Genomic DNA, 15,196 nt, shown 5'->3' with positions numbered 1-15,196 from the left:
GGTAACAAAAGGACTTTTATTGGAATGATATAAAGATGAGATAATGCCCAGATTTTGTCTTCCTCCTCTGCATCTCTTGGATTGGTGATGTTTCTTTCTACCATAATATGTCATGAAAAGTATGTAAATATTAATAGCATTACATATATATCTTTTATGTGAAAAGAACACCTATTCCCAGTCATCATCATCATCGTCCTCATCCTTGTCGGCGATGTCAACATGGCCGTTAACGTAATTCAATTCCTTTTGTGTCACACCAACTTTCGCCTCCCCTTCAGGTTTGTTATCATCCGCTGCTTCTACTTCTTCGTCTTCATCTTCATCTTCATCGTCCCATTCAACTTCTTTCTCTTCCGTCTCCTTTTCCTTCTTGGACAGGATTTCTTTCCTTTTACTTTCCTTATCTAGAATTTTGTTTCTTTGTAAGAAATAGATGTTCCAGAAATTTTTATAGCTGATTTGGTGGGGCACGATGTCGTTCATCAATTTGGAAATATCCTTGTCGTTCTGTAAGATCAGACATATTTCCTCAGTTTTTTCGTCCACATCAAATGGTTCCAGTTTCAAATCCAACTTATTGCCCAAATAAATCGATTTATCCCTAGATAATGTCCTTAGCTCAGCTTCTGTTCTATTTCCACCTACAGCAATTTCATTTTCTTTCGAGCTCTCTCCCTCGTCATTGTGGTCATCGTCCGTTGTATTATCAGCGCCACTAAAGCCAGACCAGAAGTTTTTAGTTTTCATTTTGCTCCAATATGACTGGGCTAGACTCTCAACATTGTGAATATTCTCGTCTAGCTTCTTCAAATACTTTTGTGCAGCCTCTGTAGTTTCATTGCTAATTGGCAAGTTGATTTCAATTCCGTCGTCTTTCTCGACGACTAATTTTTTAAATGCATTTGTAGTCTTTTCGTATCGCTTATTGACTTCCTTTTCTAACTTCTGGAAGGCCTCATTTGTCTTGTCATCTCGCCTCTGAAATTCGTTGTCTTCATTATGCTCTGTTGATCCAACCTCCTTAGTACGAGAGTCGCTGGTTTTATCATCTTCGATAGAAGCTACCTGTTCTTCATAAAAAAATTCCATCTTGTCTCAATCCGTCCAACCAATTGCTCCCACTTGCTATACAGCCTTATATTGTATTCTTTTTTTGCTGCATGACTTCTGCTAAGTGCTTTTTATGATTAATCACCGCTGTTTGATCTAAGGCCAAAAAAAAAAGTGCGAAAGAAAAAAAGAGATTCTGTGAAGAGGGAAAGGAGTATCAGCATACTATGGGTTTCACAATTACTATGAATACCAAGCTCACACATCTGTAATAAGCTATATGTATCAAAATGTCCCTGGTGGCTCCGTTACAATTTTCCACAGTCCAGCCAAACTTATATAGAGGATCCTATCCACGAGAGATCAATCTCTCATTTCTAAGGACCCTTAGACTGAAATACATACTATCATTGACACCTGAACCTTTGAGTAGTGATCCTTTAATGGTGAAGTTTTGCGAAGAGAACAACATTAGGACGATTCACATAAAATGTCAAAGCGAAAGAAAGGCAGACAAGACCAAACCCAAGATCAAAAGGAAAAAGAAAACAGTTCCCATTGAATACGATGTCGTCGTACGATGCGTTAAATTTCTTATCGATAAGAGACACTATCCCTGCTATATGCACTGTACAAATGGGGAATTGATAATATCTCTAGTTGTGGCATGTATGAGAAAGTTCTCATATTGGAGTACGGTGTCCATATTAAATGAGTTTTTGGTATATAACTCCAGCATCAATATTCATGAAAGAAATTTCATTGAAAACTTCAACTCTGAAATTGAAGTTGATGATCTAGATATAAAGGACAAAGTTCCTTGGATTACCGTACGATATATTGCGCGAGCATCCACAGAATCAAAGGATGAGTTGCATACTGAAGATGCTAATGCCTCCGAAAAGGTTGCAAGAGTAAGTAGCGTGTCAAATTATTTGCCAAAATTAAAATTTCATAGTATGTAATTTCAGAGATAAACACATCATATAGTATTTCGTAAAGATAAAAGCTTTAGGGGAAGCCTTGGCCGAACATTTAGCATTGACAATCGTTTTTTCGATATCAAAAGTAATTGAAAAGGATATGGAAAGTCTCCTCGATTTTACAAAAAGAGATGTGCTGACCAATTTCTGAAAATGACTAAGATTGGATCAACAACAAAAGAAATCATTTCAAGGAAAGCGTAGTATACTTAAGAAAGTCATAAACGTTTTCTTCATACTAGGGAGGTAAGAGCGACGCAAGCCATAATGCAAATAATAACTATTACATTCATTCGAAACGTAATTTTACTACCACATCAATTGCATGAGCAATTATCTTTGGCAGAAGCCCGAATGATTGATTCTGCCGTAGTTTCTATGCTCACTGAATCATATTGCGAAAATGAACAGACATTAAAATACCTTGCACGGCTACTTTCACCAATGTCTTATATGGATATTATTAGGGCAAGAACAGGAAACAAAATATGTGGGTACCCATTATGCCATGAAATGGCAGCAGAAAATCCTTTTAATGGTTTCTCCACTCACTCGATGTACTGCAGTAATTTCCATAGCAAATGTTCGTTGTATCTAATGAGGCAGCTATCGCAGACGCCTTTGCATGAAAGGCTCGGTGTGCATTTAACTAGTTACACCAATCTAGAATTGGTTGATACATATTCAGTAAGGCTTTTGGAAGAATTAGTTGTAAATAAGATACCTATAGATACAGTTAATTCGTTAATAGCGAGTTTCAAGGGTCTTGAGTTTGATGATACTTACAACGATGAGCCTTTATCATTAGATGAGCACTTTGATCGGTTAACTACTGAGGAAGAAACCTGTATGGAAGATTTATTATAATGATATCATTTTCATCAGGATCCGTATCGTAATCCTACGTGTAACTATTTACATAGAAGTGGCAAGAATGGAAGGCAGCGAGTATATCCTCTATTTGAGTTCTTGTTTCATGCAAATTTTCGTGCTTAAAAACCGTACTTGGCCAAAACACTTTGCAGGTCTCTCTTTTCTATGAAGAGTGTCACATATGGTAATGCTTCTTCAGTCATTTTTTTGAAAAGTTTCAACCGTTTGGCATACATTTCTTTTGACATTTTATCAAAATGTGCTAGTTGACCATCTTTCCTTAAAAGCTTTTCCTTATATTTGTCAAAGTACTCAACTTTTTGAAAACTTTTGGATTGCAATTTGAACATTATTTCTCTCACGGGATCTACCCATTCTTTAATTTTTTGATTATGATTTGCAGGATTATATTTAGTAGATTTTGAAATATTCGCAGTGTAATCCAAGTATTTCGGCAAATTTAATTTGATAATCTTTTTAGACGCTAGGTATTCCTCCCAAATGGCTTCATGTAGTGCCCATGTAGCATTAATTTCGCAAATATTGAGGTTGTCGATATTTTTCTGAGAATCTTTTCTTTCCTGTCGTATCAATGTTCCCAGCTTTTTCGATTGTTGCCTTCCCTTGTTAATTGGCGACCGGACAAACCATATTTGATTCCTTCCTTCTTTTGTATATGACAGCCTAGCAGATGGAGGGCCATTTTCCAATTTTTGTTGAACGTGAAACAAATTCAGGCATGCATGGTCATTCAATGCCAATGGTAACAGTAGGCTGTGCTTATACTTTTTTGGTATGTAGGCCGGTAAAAGACCTAAATTCTGTCTTCGTTTAATGTAAGTACTTAGTACATGATGTTTTCTGACTTCCTCTGGGCTTTGAGCGTTGTCATCCCCCAAGGTATTCAATGAGTTGAGAATCTTCGTTGTTTTCAGTTGTTTTGCCGTCCTTTTCAATGGCTTCATCAAGTTTTTGATTTCACATAGCTTACCTTCCAAAAGGTAATCGTTTAACAAACTAAATTCATTGAGTAAAATATAAACACTCCAACTTGATTTGTCGTGTTTATGTTTGATCAACTGTTTTGCAAGGTTTTTTTTAAGTTCATATTGAAACGCATATGAGTGGCAATACTTTGGAATGTTTCTGAGAACGGTCCTATACAAACTCAACACATAAGATTTATGTGAAGGGATCTTCCCAAAATTTTGAGCCATTACTCCTATCTGTTCATTACAAAAGCGTTGATCTGCAGCCTTCTTAAAATACGTTTGGTAATGAAAACGCAGAGCAATTTAAGAGCCAATTTGAAGCTAGAAAAAAAAATTCAAAACAAGAATACTGGAGTAAATTATAAAATGCAGCTTATCGTTTATAAGAAATGTTTAAAAAATCAATTTTAATTATACAAAAATATACATATAAAGAAATAATGAATAGATGATTTAAACACTCTAGTTGACCAAAGCAGAGGCAGTGGCGGATTCGTACTTCCAGTTTGGTGGCAAGACAGCGACAGTTCTGTAGTATCTAGCCAATCTGTGAATTCTAGATTCGATCAAAATCAATCTGAACTTAGCGTCCTTGTCCTTTCTGTTTCTTTCCAAGTGCTTTCTGACAGAGACAGCCTTCTTAATCAAGTAGTACAAATCTTCTGGGATTTCTGGAGCCAAACCGTTAGACTTCAAGATTCTCATGATCTTGTTACCGGTGATAACACGAGCTTGGGTGACACCGTGAGCATCTCTCAACAAGACACCGATTTGAGATGGAGTCAAACCCTTTCTGGCGTACTTGACAATTTGTTCAATGACAGATTCAGAGGACAACTTGAACCAAGCTGGAGCATTTCTAGAGTATGGAATAGCAGAAGAAGAAATACCTTTACCCTATTTAAAAATGATATTTAGTGGAATTGGATATTCCAAAAAATTTATCGGATGTTAGTAAAACAAAGATTCATATGGTTCGAAGAAAAGTGTATCATGTACATATTCCCTCATTCAGACCATACAATTCTATTAAAGTACGACTATTCCAGGTGTTCCTTCCATCTTGTTCTCCCTAAAGAGATAGATCAACGTATTACGTTAAGAGCCTAGTGAAAATTAATTCATAAAGGCGGTTAGCCACCAGTGATATTCCCGGTGGAAAACACACTGAAGAAACAGCTGATGGCATAACCTGTTAAACTAATGCATCATATTTGTAAAAGAAATTGGAATCACCCAGCTAATGTACAGCGAGCAGAAACTACTCTCCAGTATAAATTATACCTGTGTACACACCGGAACTTGTAATAGAATTGTGATCCGATAGAGACAAAATATATTAGAAATTCACTTATGAATTCCACATTAGAGTGTCATCTGTTTTAGCGAGTTATTTAATCCAGCATTTCTGCATTAATATCTCGTTATGATGTTATTTGACATACGGCACTGTGCATACGACCCATTTTGACTGATTGTTGTTGATTGCTTTAGTAGTTTACTATCAAATAAGTGAGAGGGAGGAAAGAAGTTTAATTTCAAACATCATTGTGATATATGCCGGCCAAGATAAATTGCCATCTGTTCAATAAGTGGAAATCTCCTTCACATCAAAATTTCACAGCTGCTTTGCGCGCTCAGAAAAAACAACAAAAAAATTACAATGCGAAAAAAAAGTGCAGTGTGTTTGGGTCTACCATGGCGGTTTACGGGTGTTAACTGGTGTTAGCAGTCTCGTGTTGTTACTATAAAAATATAAAAAAAATAATAAGTACTTTATGTGACTCTAATAGGTGGTTTAGGGTTTAAGCATGCCTATACTAACAATTTCCTAACTGCTCCCTCAATTCTTCAACGTCCGAGTCATCTTCCAGGCCTGAAGAAACTTCTATCAATTTGAAGGTACCGCACTCCTCTCTGATCATTTCTAATGCGCCAGCGTAAAGCATCTTCCATTCTTGCGATACGACTGTCATTGGCTTCCAATAAATTAGAACTAGGGGAGTTTGTTTGAACCCATCTTTTGTCGTTGTTGGATATGCAGTAAGAAGAAATCTAGGTGAGTTATCAGGCAGAATTTCGGCTAGTTCATTCACATCTTCAATTTCGTCTAGCTCTTCCTGTTCGTCTTCGTCAACAATTATCTCATAGGACGGCTTTGGTTCGATCTTTATCGATAGAGCTTTTATGGAATCAGTTCTTGCTGTAGATGTACGAAACTTTTTGATTTTATTTCTAGTTTCAGCTCCAATTTTGTAGAGGTTTGACATACTTGTTTGCTCGGTGCTTTGAGGGCGCAGCTGCAAAATTAACCAATAAGTTCAAATGAATAGCGGCTGGTAAATCCGAAGCGGTAAATGGGGGATTGACAATCCATCTGTAACTTAAACAGGCTTTGATTCTAATTCGTTTTTGTCTGACGAAATTACCTAAGGGGTAGGCGCTGCCATGTTCGATTTTTTGTTCTTTGTCCGCGAAAAAAAAAATACTCTTTCTTGCATAGCGTAATTGCGAATATGATACGAAAAGTTGTATATGTAACATTAAATTATTTAAAAGATGAAACAAAACGGAGTCTCATTTCATATCCTTGAGCATCTTGCTTACGTTTTAATTTCTTCGTTCTTTTGAATGTTTTTTGTAGCTTTTTTACTTTTTTTTTACAATTTTTGTTTGACTTTTAGTAGTCTTACGTTTATATCAAAGAAACGTTGCGTGGTCCAAGATTCTCCAGAAAGCTTGTGATTCTTCACCTAAACAGTCTATTGAAATTTAGGATTCAATTGACAAAATACTTGTCGTCCTTGCAATCCTCGGGTGTTCTTCTAATGACCTCCTCAATGTCCCATCTTTGACGTTTACCGTCGTAACTGGATTTGCCCGAATTTGATTTCAAATTCAATTTGTCACCAACTTCGCTAACATGACGCAATAAATAATCGATATCTTCCTTTGTTAAAGATGCCGACATACAGAATCTAACTCTAGATTCGATCAACGGAGTAGCAGGATAGGCAACGACAACAACAGCAATCCTTCTTTGTAACATCATTCTCGAAAATGCGGGCATCTTTGAAGGACAATACAGTAATAGTGGGATAACTGGTGAGTCAGCTACACCGTAGACAATAAATCCCAACCTTTGTAAAGCTAAACGTAGATAACGGGAGTTAAAGGCAATACGCTGTAATCTTTCAGTACCCTGACCTGGGCATATTTCACCACTAATAGTTTGTAATGAAGAAATAGTTTGAGCTAAAACGGGAGGCGGCATTGACTCACTATAGCTCACAGTGGTTAAATCCAACCTTAATCTATCGATAATACATTGATCAGCAGCAATGTAACCACCGGCAGCACCGAATGACTTAGTAAAAGTACCCATAAGGATGTCGACGTCTTTAGGATCAACACCAAAAATTTCACAGACACCACGACCAGTTGGACCCATAGCACCTATGGAATGGGCTTCATCGATAAACAAATAACATTTATATTTCTTTTTTAATTCAACCAACTTTGGCAAATTACACAAAGTACCTTCCATGGAAAACAACCCTTCTGCGCAAATTAGAATTTTCTTCCATGGACGATTTGTTTTTGGTTGACCAAGTACTATCTGTTCTCTAATAAGCTTCTCTAAACCCACCATATCACCATGCTTGAAAGTTCTCACAGCAGCACCAGATAGCCTAACACCTGTCCGAATGGAGGTGTGATTCAATTCATCAGAGATAACTAAACATTTCTTATCCAGGAAAGCGTTAAACAAATTTGCATTCGTACCATAACCCATAGAAAAAACGAGAGCATCCTCCTTACCGATAAACCTAGCAACCAATTTCTCTGCTTCAATGTGCAGATCCGTGGTACCGATTTGAGCCCTTGGACCACCAGATTGAATAGAATATTTATCGACAGATTCTAAGGCAGCATCAGTACATTGACCCTTACTTTGCGCAAATCCTAAATAGTTGTATGACGATAAGTTCATGCATGGGTACACTGCACCTGAGTAAGTAAAATACTCATTTATATTATGAGAAATTCTATCAATACAACGAATAAATCTACCAGGAACACCAGTGGTTGGTCTAGAAAAACAATCATCAATGCGCATTTTAATTCTTCTGACATAAAAACTCTCGAAGTTAGAATACCAAGGTGCCAACCCATCATGTTCTAAAAGGTCTAGATGTTTATTCTTTTGGAAAGTCATACCTAAAAAGTCATGAACATGACCCAGTATGATCAAAATCAAATAGTTTAGATATGTTAACAAAGAAATGTAATAAGGAGGAGTGTCAACAACAGGTTCAGATAGTGGTTTCCCATGACGTGATTTGACTTGATACAAATGCTCAGGAGAATCTAGTGTACCATATTCATTTTCTTTTTGTATGTCGTCTGGCAGCTCCTCTGGTTCGCACAAGGGAACACGTGTATAGTTTGCAGGAGTACTCATATTTATGACTTTCGATGCTCTGAAAACTACTACGATGAAGTGTATTGGGTTTTCTTTGTATGCTCTTCTTTTCCTTTGTAATGAAAAAAACACGAAAATAGAAAGTTATTTGTCTTGTAAATCGATCAATTCAAAACAAGCAAATACTAAAAAAATTTTTAGTAGAAAGCTTGTAGATAGAATGGAAAATAGTAATGGAACCTACGGGCTCTTATTGTTATCTTCTTTGTTTCGATGTAGAGCTGTTTTTCGTGGTAACGTTAAAACACCTTCCACGGGTCCGCTCCTAGTGAATGGTAAGAACGCTTTCTAATGAATAATCCCTCCGTTAAATTCAAAAGAGATTTTTCTTGCGAGATTGATAATATCGTATACTATCTATATAGTCACGTTAATTGTCCCGTTTCAGTACGGTTGAATTGTTTAAGTATTAACACTACAAATTTTTTCTGAAATTTGTCGTAGAGAATAGGAGATGATATCGCACCCAGTCACCGCGCTTCGCCTTTGCGCTAAGCATGGATAGTCCATTTAGCTCTAGTCGTTCCCATAAACCAACTATGGTAAAAGTAATTGTTTTGTAGCACAGTAGATATACGATAGTTACCTGCCTTTTTTTTTATGTACATGTAGTATTATATATGTAGGTCCCAATTGCTGAAGCTCTTATATATTTTGTTCTACCGTATTTGAGAGAAAGGTCTAATTCTTTATATCGCCAATTTCGTACTCTCCTGGTGATATGAGTCTTAAGTAATGGGCGCATTTTGGTGTCTCCTCGGCAACATGTGCCACTACAAGAACTGTTCCAGGCCATTCCTCTAAAAATTCATGGCAGCGCATCATAGGTTCCACCTCCATTCCAGAAAAGGCCTCATCGAGGATCAATATTTGCGGCATCTTAATCAAACACCTAACAAAAAGGACTAGTTTCTGATCGCTTACAGACAATTGTTCAAATAAAACACTATCGGCATCTCGGTCCAAGCTAAAATACTTCAAATACATATTCACAATTTCTTGGGCATTTTTGTCTAAGCGCTTCCATATTGGCAAGTAATTATTAGAGGATGCGTCGCGGTAGCCAGTTGCAACACTTTCCCGAATGTTTAACCTTCTTCCAGCATTCTTCAAAAAAATTGCATGCAATTCAGGTGATGACATACCTATTTTGCTGTTTATGTCAAAATAGTTTGTCTTACCTGTTCTCCGTGGAACACCGTTTTCAATTACCCTCGAATTCCACGATTGAGGATGTTCCGCCGTAAGCAAAGATAACAAGGTTGATTTACCCGATCCATTGTCACCTCTTATGTGCCATTTCGAACCCGGTTGAACATTCCAGTGCAGGTTTTCCAAAATAGCTTCGCCTTTGTACGAAACGCTCAGTCCGTCTAGTTCTATAAGGTGAGGCATTTTGATAATTTCGTGGTCTTTCTTGCCAAACATAGGATGCGTACAAATTAAATCGTTGATGGAAATCTCTTCTTTGGAAGTCCCTTTCTTGAGCTGTTGTAGTTCTTTTAGTGCCCTTGATCTGGTTTCATCTATTCTATTTTGGAGCTTTTCGATGGGGCCTTCAAACAATATACCCTTCTGTTCATCGACACAACATATATGAGTACACCATGCTGGAATAGTGTCTTGATACCTTAAACCAATGACGACTGGACATCCACCATTGACTTCTATAGTGTCATATTTGGCTAAAAATTGTGAAATGGTCGCTGTTGCGCCAGGATCCAACCCTAAAAATGGATCGTCAATTAGTAGCAGATCGGGTTCCTTGAGCAAGCTGCGGGCTAATCTTGCTCTCCTCATTTGTCCATTACTTAATCCCATTACCCACCTATCCTGTAAACTGGATAGTTTTAAGTTTTTAATTAATGCATTATATAGCTCCATGTTTATTTTCCGATTGTTCGTCTCAACTTTATATGAAACAGCATTTGATCCGCTCGCCTTATCAAATATAAACTGTTTGCATGTTTGATCGTAGTCATCTTTGAAGTATTCATATCTAGCACTTAAATGAGCAGTCGGCATAACCCCTTTGAAGGCGACTTGCTCTATTCTTGGCAGGACATTCGAACTTTCCTTCAAAAATCCAAATCTCAAAGATAACGGAGGCTCGCAAATATATTTATTATTCAGTATATTCAAGAACTTTCCCTTTCCAGGTCCCCATATAACCCATTTTTCGTTGGGTAAAACCTCAAAATGCTTAATCCTCTTTGGATAAACGGGTGGGCTGTTAGTAGCCAGTGATGACTTGAAAAGCGCATTCGCTATTCGTACAACGAACTTATTGCTACTCATAATCAACAACTGTTTAACAGAATACTAGTCAAATAGTCACAAATTTCTTCTCACCCAACGTAATCAATGAATAGATAACAATCGCCGCCAATGTGGGTTTTAACAGAATCTGCTTAAAAATAGGTTTCGAATTATTTACTTTATATAGGAAATCACGTGCCACCGCCGTTTTCTAGTTTTTGTCTCGCGATGTCAATAACTTCGGTGATATCCAACTATTCATGACCTCAGCTTAAATCCGCCTTTGTTTCCGTCTCCGTCTCTTCCCTCGCTTATCCCCGCTAAAGTAATACTTAAAGAAAGGAAACATACGTATACTTATTGACAAAATTCTGATATGCATCGTATCTCGCTTTAAGATTTCGAATTGAACCATTTTTATTGTACAAAAATCTGTGTTCCTTATTTAATTTACAACACCGCAGTGTCTTGTTGATATATTATAACTTTTTAGTCTGAGTCTTGATCTAAATATTGAGCATAATCGTCTGCGGATGCAAATACCGGTAGACTTTTGAGCATATTCTTCCTTTGCTTTTTCTTTGCCCTTTTTGCGGCGGCCTCTGTATCTTCTTCTTCTTCTTCGTTGTTCTCGTCTTCCTCACTACTTTCAGGGAAAGAACGTTTCTTCTCTCCACCGTCTTGTTCCCCATCGAAACTGTAGAAAATATCCTCATCGAGGCCTTCTTCTTGATCACTTTCTTGGCTGCCTTCACTTTTAACATCTTCATCGTCAATTGCGTCCAGCTTAGCTTCATCTTCACCGCTTGATTCGCTGAAATCATCTTCACCGAAGTCAAGTTCACTGTCGTCACTGTCATCTTCTACATCGGGTCTAGATTTAACCAGAGCGTTCCAAATTTCGTCTTCATCCATTTCATCATCAGTATCAAAATTAGATCCCCTACTAGATTTCTTTCCTTTTCTATCAGCAGTTTTCTTGATGGTGAAATATTGATAAAAGAATTTATCCTCAGGTTTGATATCTTCGACCTTTTTAGTCAGCCAGTCTTCAGTATTTACGGGACCTTGATCGTGCAAAACATCAGATGCCTTGACTAAAACAGAGTCGTTAACTCGTGAACCACTGAATAAAGGTTGCATAATAGATGTACCTCTTGTGGCATTGGTTTGCTTGGCACTTCTATAGACAAATCTGTCCAGGAAGTGTGATAGGGTAAATAGACCCAAGTCTGGTTTAGCTATTTGCTCTGTTTCTCCTGTTACATAGGCGTTCGCGTATGTTTGCACTGTAGGGTGGAAATGATTGATGAAGCTATTAATTTCCCATAATGAAGACTTTTCTGCGTTGGCGAATTTCGGATCACGCTTACGACCATCATATTCCTTTCTTTTTATGTCCTTACCATTTTGTTCCTCTTCTGCATCGGATTCATACTCATAGTCAACTGGTGTATTAGTTAAAAGGTTTTTGATTTGTGGTACTGTTTTAGCTAATTGGATTAATAAGAAAAAGAAACCGGTAATTGTACCAACGTTCAGCCAATGAGAACAAACTTGAAGAATTCTCTTGACAAAAGCTTCTACTCGCTCTACATTTAGTGCATCTTGTTTTAATGATTTGTAAAGTAAATTCAAATAAATACCCTGCTTGGAGGAATTCACCAGCCTGGGGTCAAACAAACTTTCGTATAATGTTCTATAATATCGGTCGCCGTTCAACTTCGCTTTGACAGTGACTTGATTAATCAAAACTAACGCTTGAATTGAGGTGTTAAAGTTTGAGGAGTGTGTGATTTTGAAAAGGGTTTCCATGTGTACTTCATAAACTGAGGCTGGAATTTGAGCAAATGGGAATGCACGATTGATACCTGTTAATAAAGCACTGAATAATTTTGAGTTTTTTTCGTCTAAAACTTCACTTTCCGTTTTTTCGTTTCTCACAGATTTACCACCGTGTTTACCCTTTTTAAAGTTCTTCTTTCTTTTCTCCTCATATGATTTTGAGTTACTCTTGGCAACGCCATTAGTATTATCCTTATCAGTATTAATCAAGAATTTCTCAAATAAAGTGAAGTATGTTTTTACCAACTTATTAGCAACTGAATCTTCTGATCTTTTTAAGATGGTTTGGTTTAAAGTAATAACAGAATAGTAGGTGGTGTGATAGTCGGCATTTGGTCTCAATGCGATATCAACAATAGCATCGATGACGATGGATTTCATATTTGGATGGGCTTGTTCTAACTTTAGTAGTAAATATGAAGCCTTTGAAGAAACTTTGGAGTCAATATCACCAATTTTGTTGACACCTAATCTCAGTAAATTGAATTCTTGTTCGGGTTGATTGGTCAATAAATCAAATACATGATTTAGTACTTGTAGTCTAACGTGAATAATTGGATCGTGGGAGAGCACTTCCAAGACTTCTAAAACACGAAAGAATAGTTTCTTCAAATAATCTTCGAAATAGAAAATGGCAAGAGTTTTCTTATTTAGCATCATTGATAGGCCGGGTTGATTTTTGAAATATCTCAGCTTCCTGTTGGGCAAAAGACCATTCAAGAATAAATCCTTCAAGGCATTTAAACTTTGCAAAGCGGAGTTTCTCGATTTCTTACCACAATAGGAAACCAAAGTTTCTAAAGACTTAGTGTTATGCAATGGCGAATCTTGAATCAGTAAAGTTACGGCAGATATCTTATCGTTAAGGGTACCGTCTGATAGAATTTGGGACATGAATTTTGCCTGTGATGAGTCCTTTGTAAACTCTTCGTAGTAAGTTTGGTTGTCAGCTTCCAATGTTTGTTTACCTCTTTCAAAAAGTTTCTCAATTTGTTCTTTGGATAATTCTTCAAGATCATCGTTTTGTCCAACTTGAGAATCCAACGGAATTTCATACCATGGTTTGTCGTAAGGAATAATAAGTTTATCAGATGAGATGATTGTTGTTTGCGTGATTAAACCGCCATCTTTCTTCTCTTCCTTTTCTTTTTCTGCTGATTCTGTTTCTGGCTCTTGGTCTGAACTAAGGTTAGTTTCTTCCACCTTGTTTCCTTCTTGTTTCATACCATTATCGGTTGACTCTTGAATAGGTTTCTCTATTGTCGTTGTTACAGGGCTTGGTTGTGCGGATTTTTTAGATTCCTTGGAGCTAGAGGATTCCTCTTCTACATCATCATCGTCTACATCTTCGAATTTGTGCTTGTCAAATCCTACATTCTTCATGAAATTTTGAAGATCATTCTTGAATCCTTTGTCGTCAGCGTCCTCATCAGCGGTGGCATCAAATTCCTGTTCGCTCTTAGCGTCATCATCATCATCACTTAATCCTTGAATTAATTCTAGATCTTCTTCGCTTGCACCCAAGGCTAATGCCTCGCGACGTATATCCTCGTCTACTTTCTTCGCATCAGTACTGGCCTTCACCTCCTTGCCTTTTTGAACTTTCTTCGCCTTTATACTGCTATTGTCTCGTAATTTTGAAGAAATCTTATTTCTTAGTGAAGACAAATCCAGCTTATTGTCGTTGTTTTCACCCATTATTTCTCGATTATTCTACCAATAAAAGACACTGGAGCGGTTTAGTCTCTACGAAAATTGATCTAATTATAAAATTCCGATTGCAATGTTTATAACATAACACTTTCTAGTTCACAACTCCATTACTTTGGCATCTCTGATAATTTTTTACCTCATCGCCAAAAGAAAAATTTTTCATTCTTCAGCGGGTAACATTGTTCAAGACAAATAAACGCAGTAACATCCTCGGCGGTTATTTATTTTAGATCAGTACATGTCCAAGTAATTTTGGAATTGTTGGAATGAAATTCTAATATCATCTATTTAATAGTATATTATAATATGCGGTGCAAGAGGATGACATAAAGATTGAGAAACAGTCATCCAATCTAATGGAAGCTGAAATGCAAGGATTGATAATGTAATAGGATAATGAATGACAACATATAAAAAGAAAGAAGATAAAATAATAACACTATGTAGAACTATCGATTCCCTTTTGTGGATTCCTATATCCTCGAGGAGAACTTCTAGTATATTCTATATACCTAATATTATAGCCTTTAGTAACAATGGAATCCCAACAATTATCTAATTACCCACATAATTCTCAGGAATAATACTTTCTTATTGATGTTCCAGCCTTAGAACAAGTTGTTCAACAGTGTGATTTACGAGAGAATTTGCTGCTATATGTAGTCAAAATTATTATAACGCTTTTGTTGTAGACGAATAATCTACAGGAACCAAATGGAAAAACACACTAAAGACGTTTTTTTTTGAGACACATTTAGAAATATGTCTTGATTAACTTATACAAAAGGTCTTAAAGGATTGGTGGGCTGTAATGGCAGGTTTTTGTTAATCGTTTTCCATGAGAAGCAATACATTTGCTTGCTCACCTTGATAAAATTCATCGGACTCTTAAAACTCTCTCTCTTGTATTGCGCGTGACTTGATTACAGACCTTGGTTGGACCATTAGTACTAGTACAGCTTAAACTCCCGTATCAAGCGCTTTTGAAGCAT

The 15,196-nt window shown here is 36.9% G+C and overlaps 9 protein-coding genes across 9 annotated transcripts; 2 read left to right on the top strand and 7 right to left on the bottom strand.

The window, feature by feature from the left end:
* Positions 1 to 171: 171 nt before the first annotated feature.
* DOS2 (Dos2p) lies at positions 172 to 1,092 on the bottom strand (the record flags this gene model as incomplete). The annotated part of the gene is made up of 1 exon (XM_033909426.1): positions 172 to 1,092. The coding sequence occupies one exon, from the start codon at positions 1,090 to 1,092 to the stop codon at positions 172 to 174; it is 921 nt and encodes a 306-aa protein (XP_033765317.1).
* A 251-nt stretch (positions 1,093 to 1,343) lies between these two features.
* Positions 1,344 to 2,018, top strand: OCA6 (protein-tyrosine-phosphatase; the record flags this gene model as incomplete). The annotated part of the gene is made up of 1 exon (XM_033909425.1): positions 1,344 to 2,018. The coding sequence occupies one exon, from the start codon at positions 1,344 to 1,346 to the stop codon at positions 2,016 to 2,018; it is 675 nt and encodes a 224-aa protein (XP_033765316.1).
* A 285-nt stretch (positions 2,019 to 2,303) lies between these two features.
* RTR2 (putative protein-serine/threonine phosphatase) lies at positions 2,304 to 2,903 on the top strand (the record flags this gene model as incomplete). Its single annotated transcript, XM_033909424.1, has 1 exon — positions 2,304 to 2,903. The coding sequence occupies one exon, from the start codon at positions 2,304 to 2,306 to the stop codon at positions 2,901 to 2,903; it is 600 nt and encodes a 199-aa protein (XP_033765315.1).
* A 125-nt stretch (positions 2,904 to 3,028) lies between these two features.
* RRG1 (Rrg1p) lies at positions 3,029 to 4,126 on the bottom strand (the record flags this gene model as incomplete). Its single annotated transcript, XM_033909423.1, has 1 exon — positions 3,029 to 4,126. One exon carries the CDS (start codon positions 4,124 to 4,126, stop codon positions 3,029 to 3,031), a length of 1,098 nt encoding a protein of 365 aa, XP_033765314.1.
* A 237-nt stretch (positions 4,127 to 4,363) lies between these two features.
* Positions 4,364 to 5,367, bottom strand: RPS13 (40S ribosomal protein uS15; the record flags this gene model as incomplete). Its single annotated transcript, XM_033909422.1, has 2 exons — positions 4,364 to 4,798; positions 5,347 to 5,367. The coding sequence occupies 2 exons, from the start codon at positions 5,365 to 5,367 to the stop codon at positions 4,364 to 4,366; spliced, it is 456 nt and encodes a 151-aa protein (XP_033765313.1).
* A 354-nt stretch (positions 5,368 to 5,721) lies between these two features.
* AIM7 (Aim7p) lies at positions 5,722 to 6,171 on the bottom strand (the record flags this gene model as incomplete). Its single annotated transcript, XM_033909421.1, has 1 exon — positions 5,722 to 6,171. The coding sequence occupies one exon, from the start codon at positions 6,169 to 6,171 to the stop codon at positions 5,722 to 5,724; it is 450 nt and encodes a 149-aa protein (XP_033765312.1).
* A 509-nt stretch (positions 6,172 to 6,680) lies between these two features.
* LCB2 (serine C-palmitoyltransferase LCB2) lies at positions 6,681 to 8,366 on the bottom strand (the record flags this gene model as incomplete). Its single annotated transcript, XM_033909420.1, has 1 exon — positions 6,681 to 8,366. The coding sequence occupies one exon, from the start codon at positions 8,364 to 8,366 to the stop codon at positions 6,681 to 6,683; it is 1,686 nt and encodes a 561-aa protein (XP_033765311.1).
* A 702-nt stretch (positions 8,367 to 9,068) lies between these two features.
* On the bottom strand, positions 9,069 to 10,685 carry SPAR_D02770 (uncharacterized protein; the record flags this gene model as incomplete). The annotated part of the gene is made up of 1 exon (XM_033909419.1): positions 9,069 to 10,685. One exon carries the CDS (start codon positions 10,683 to 10,685, stop codon positions 9,069 to 9,071), a length of 1,617 nt encoding a protein of 538 aa, XP_033765310.1.
* Positions 10,686 to 11,135: 450 nt separating this feature from the next.
* On the bottom strand, positions 11,136 to 14,189 carry MAK21 (RNA-binding ribosome biosynthesis protein MAK21; the record flags this gene model as incomplete). Its single annotated transcript, XM_033909418.1, has 1 exon — positions 11,136 to 14,189. One exon carries the CDS (start codon positions 14,187 to 14,189, stop codon positions 11,136 to 11,138), a length of 3,054 nt encoding a protein of 1,017 aa, XP_033765309.1.
* Between the last annotated feature and the right edge of the window lie 1,007 nt (positions 14,190 to 15,196).

This window comes from Saccharomyces paradoxus, chromosome IV (genome assembly GCF_002079055.1).
Source record: "Saccharomyces paradoxus chromosome IV, complete sequence".
Taxonomy (NCBI): domain Eukaryota; kingdom Fungi; phylum Ascomycota; class Saccharomycetes; order Saccharomycetales; family Saccharomycetaceae; genus Saccharomyces; species Saccharomyces paradoxus.
The sequence above is the reverse complement of the archived record's forward strand: the minus strand, read 5'-3'. Positions and strand labels throughout refer to the sequence as shown.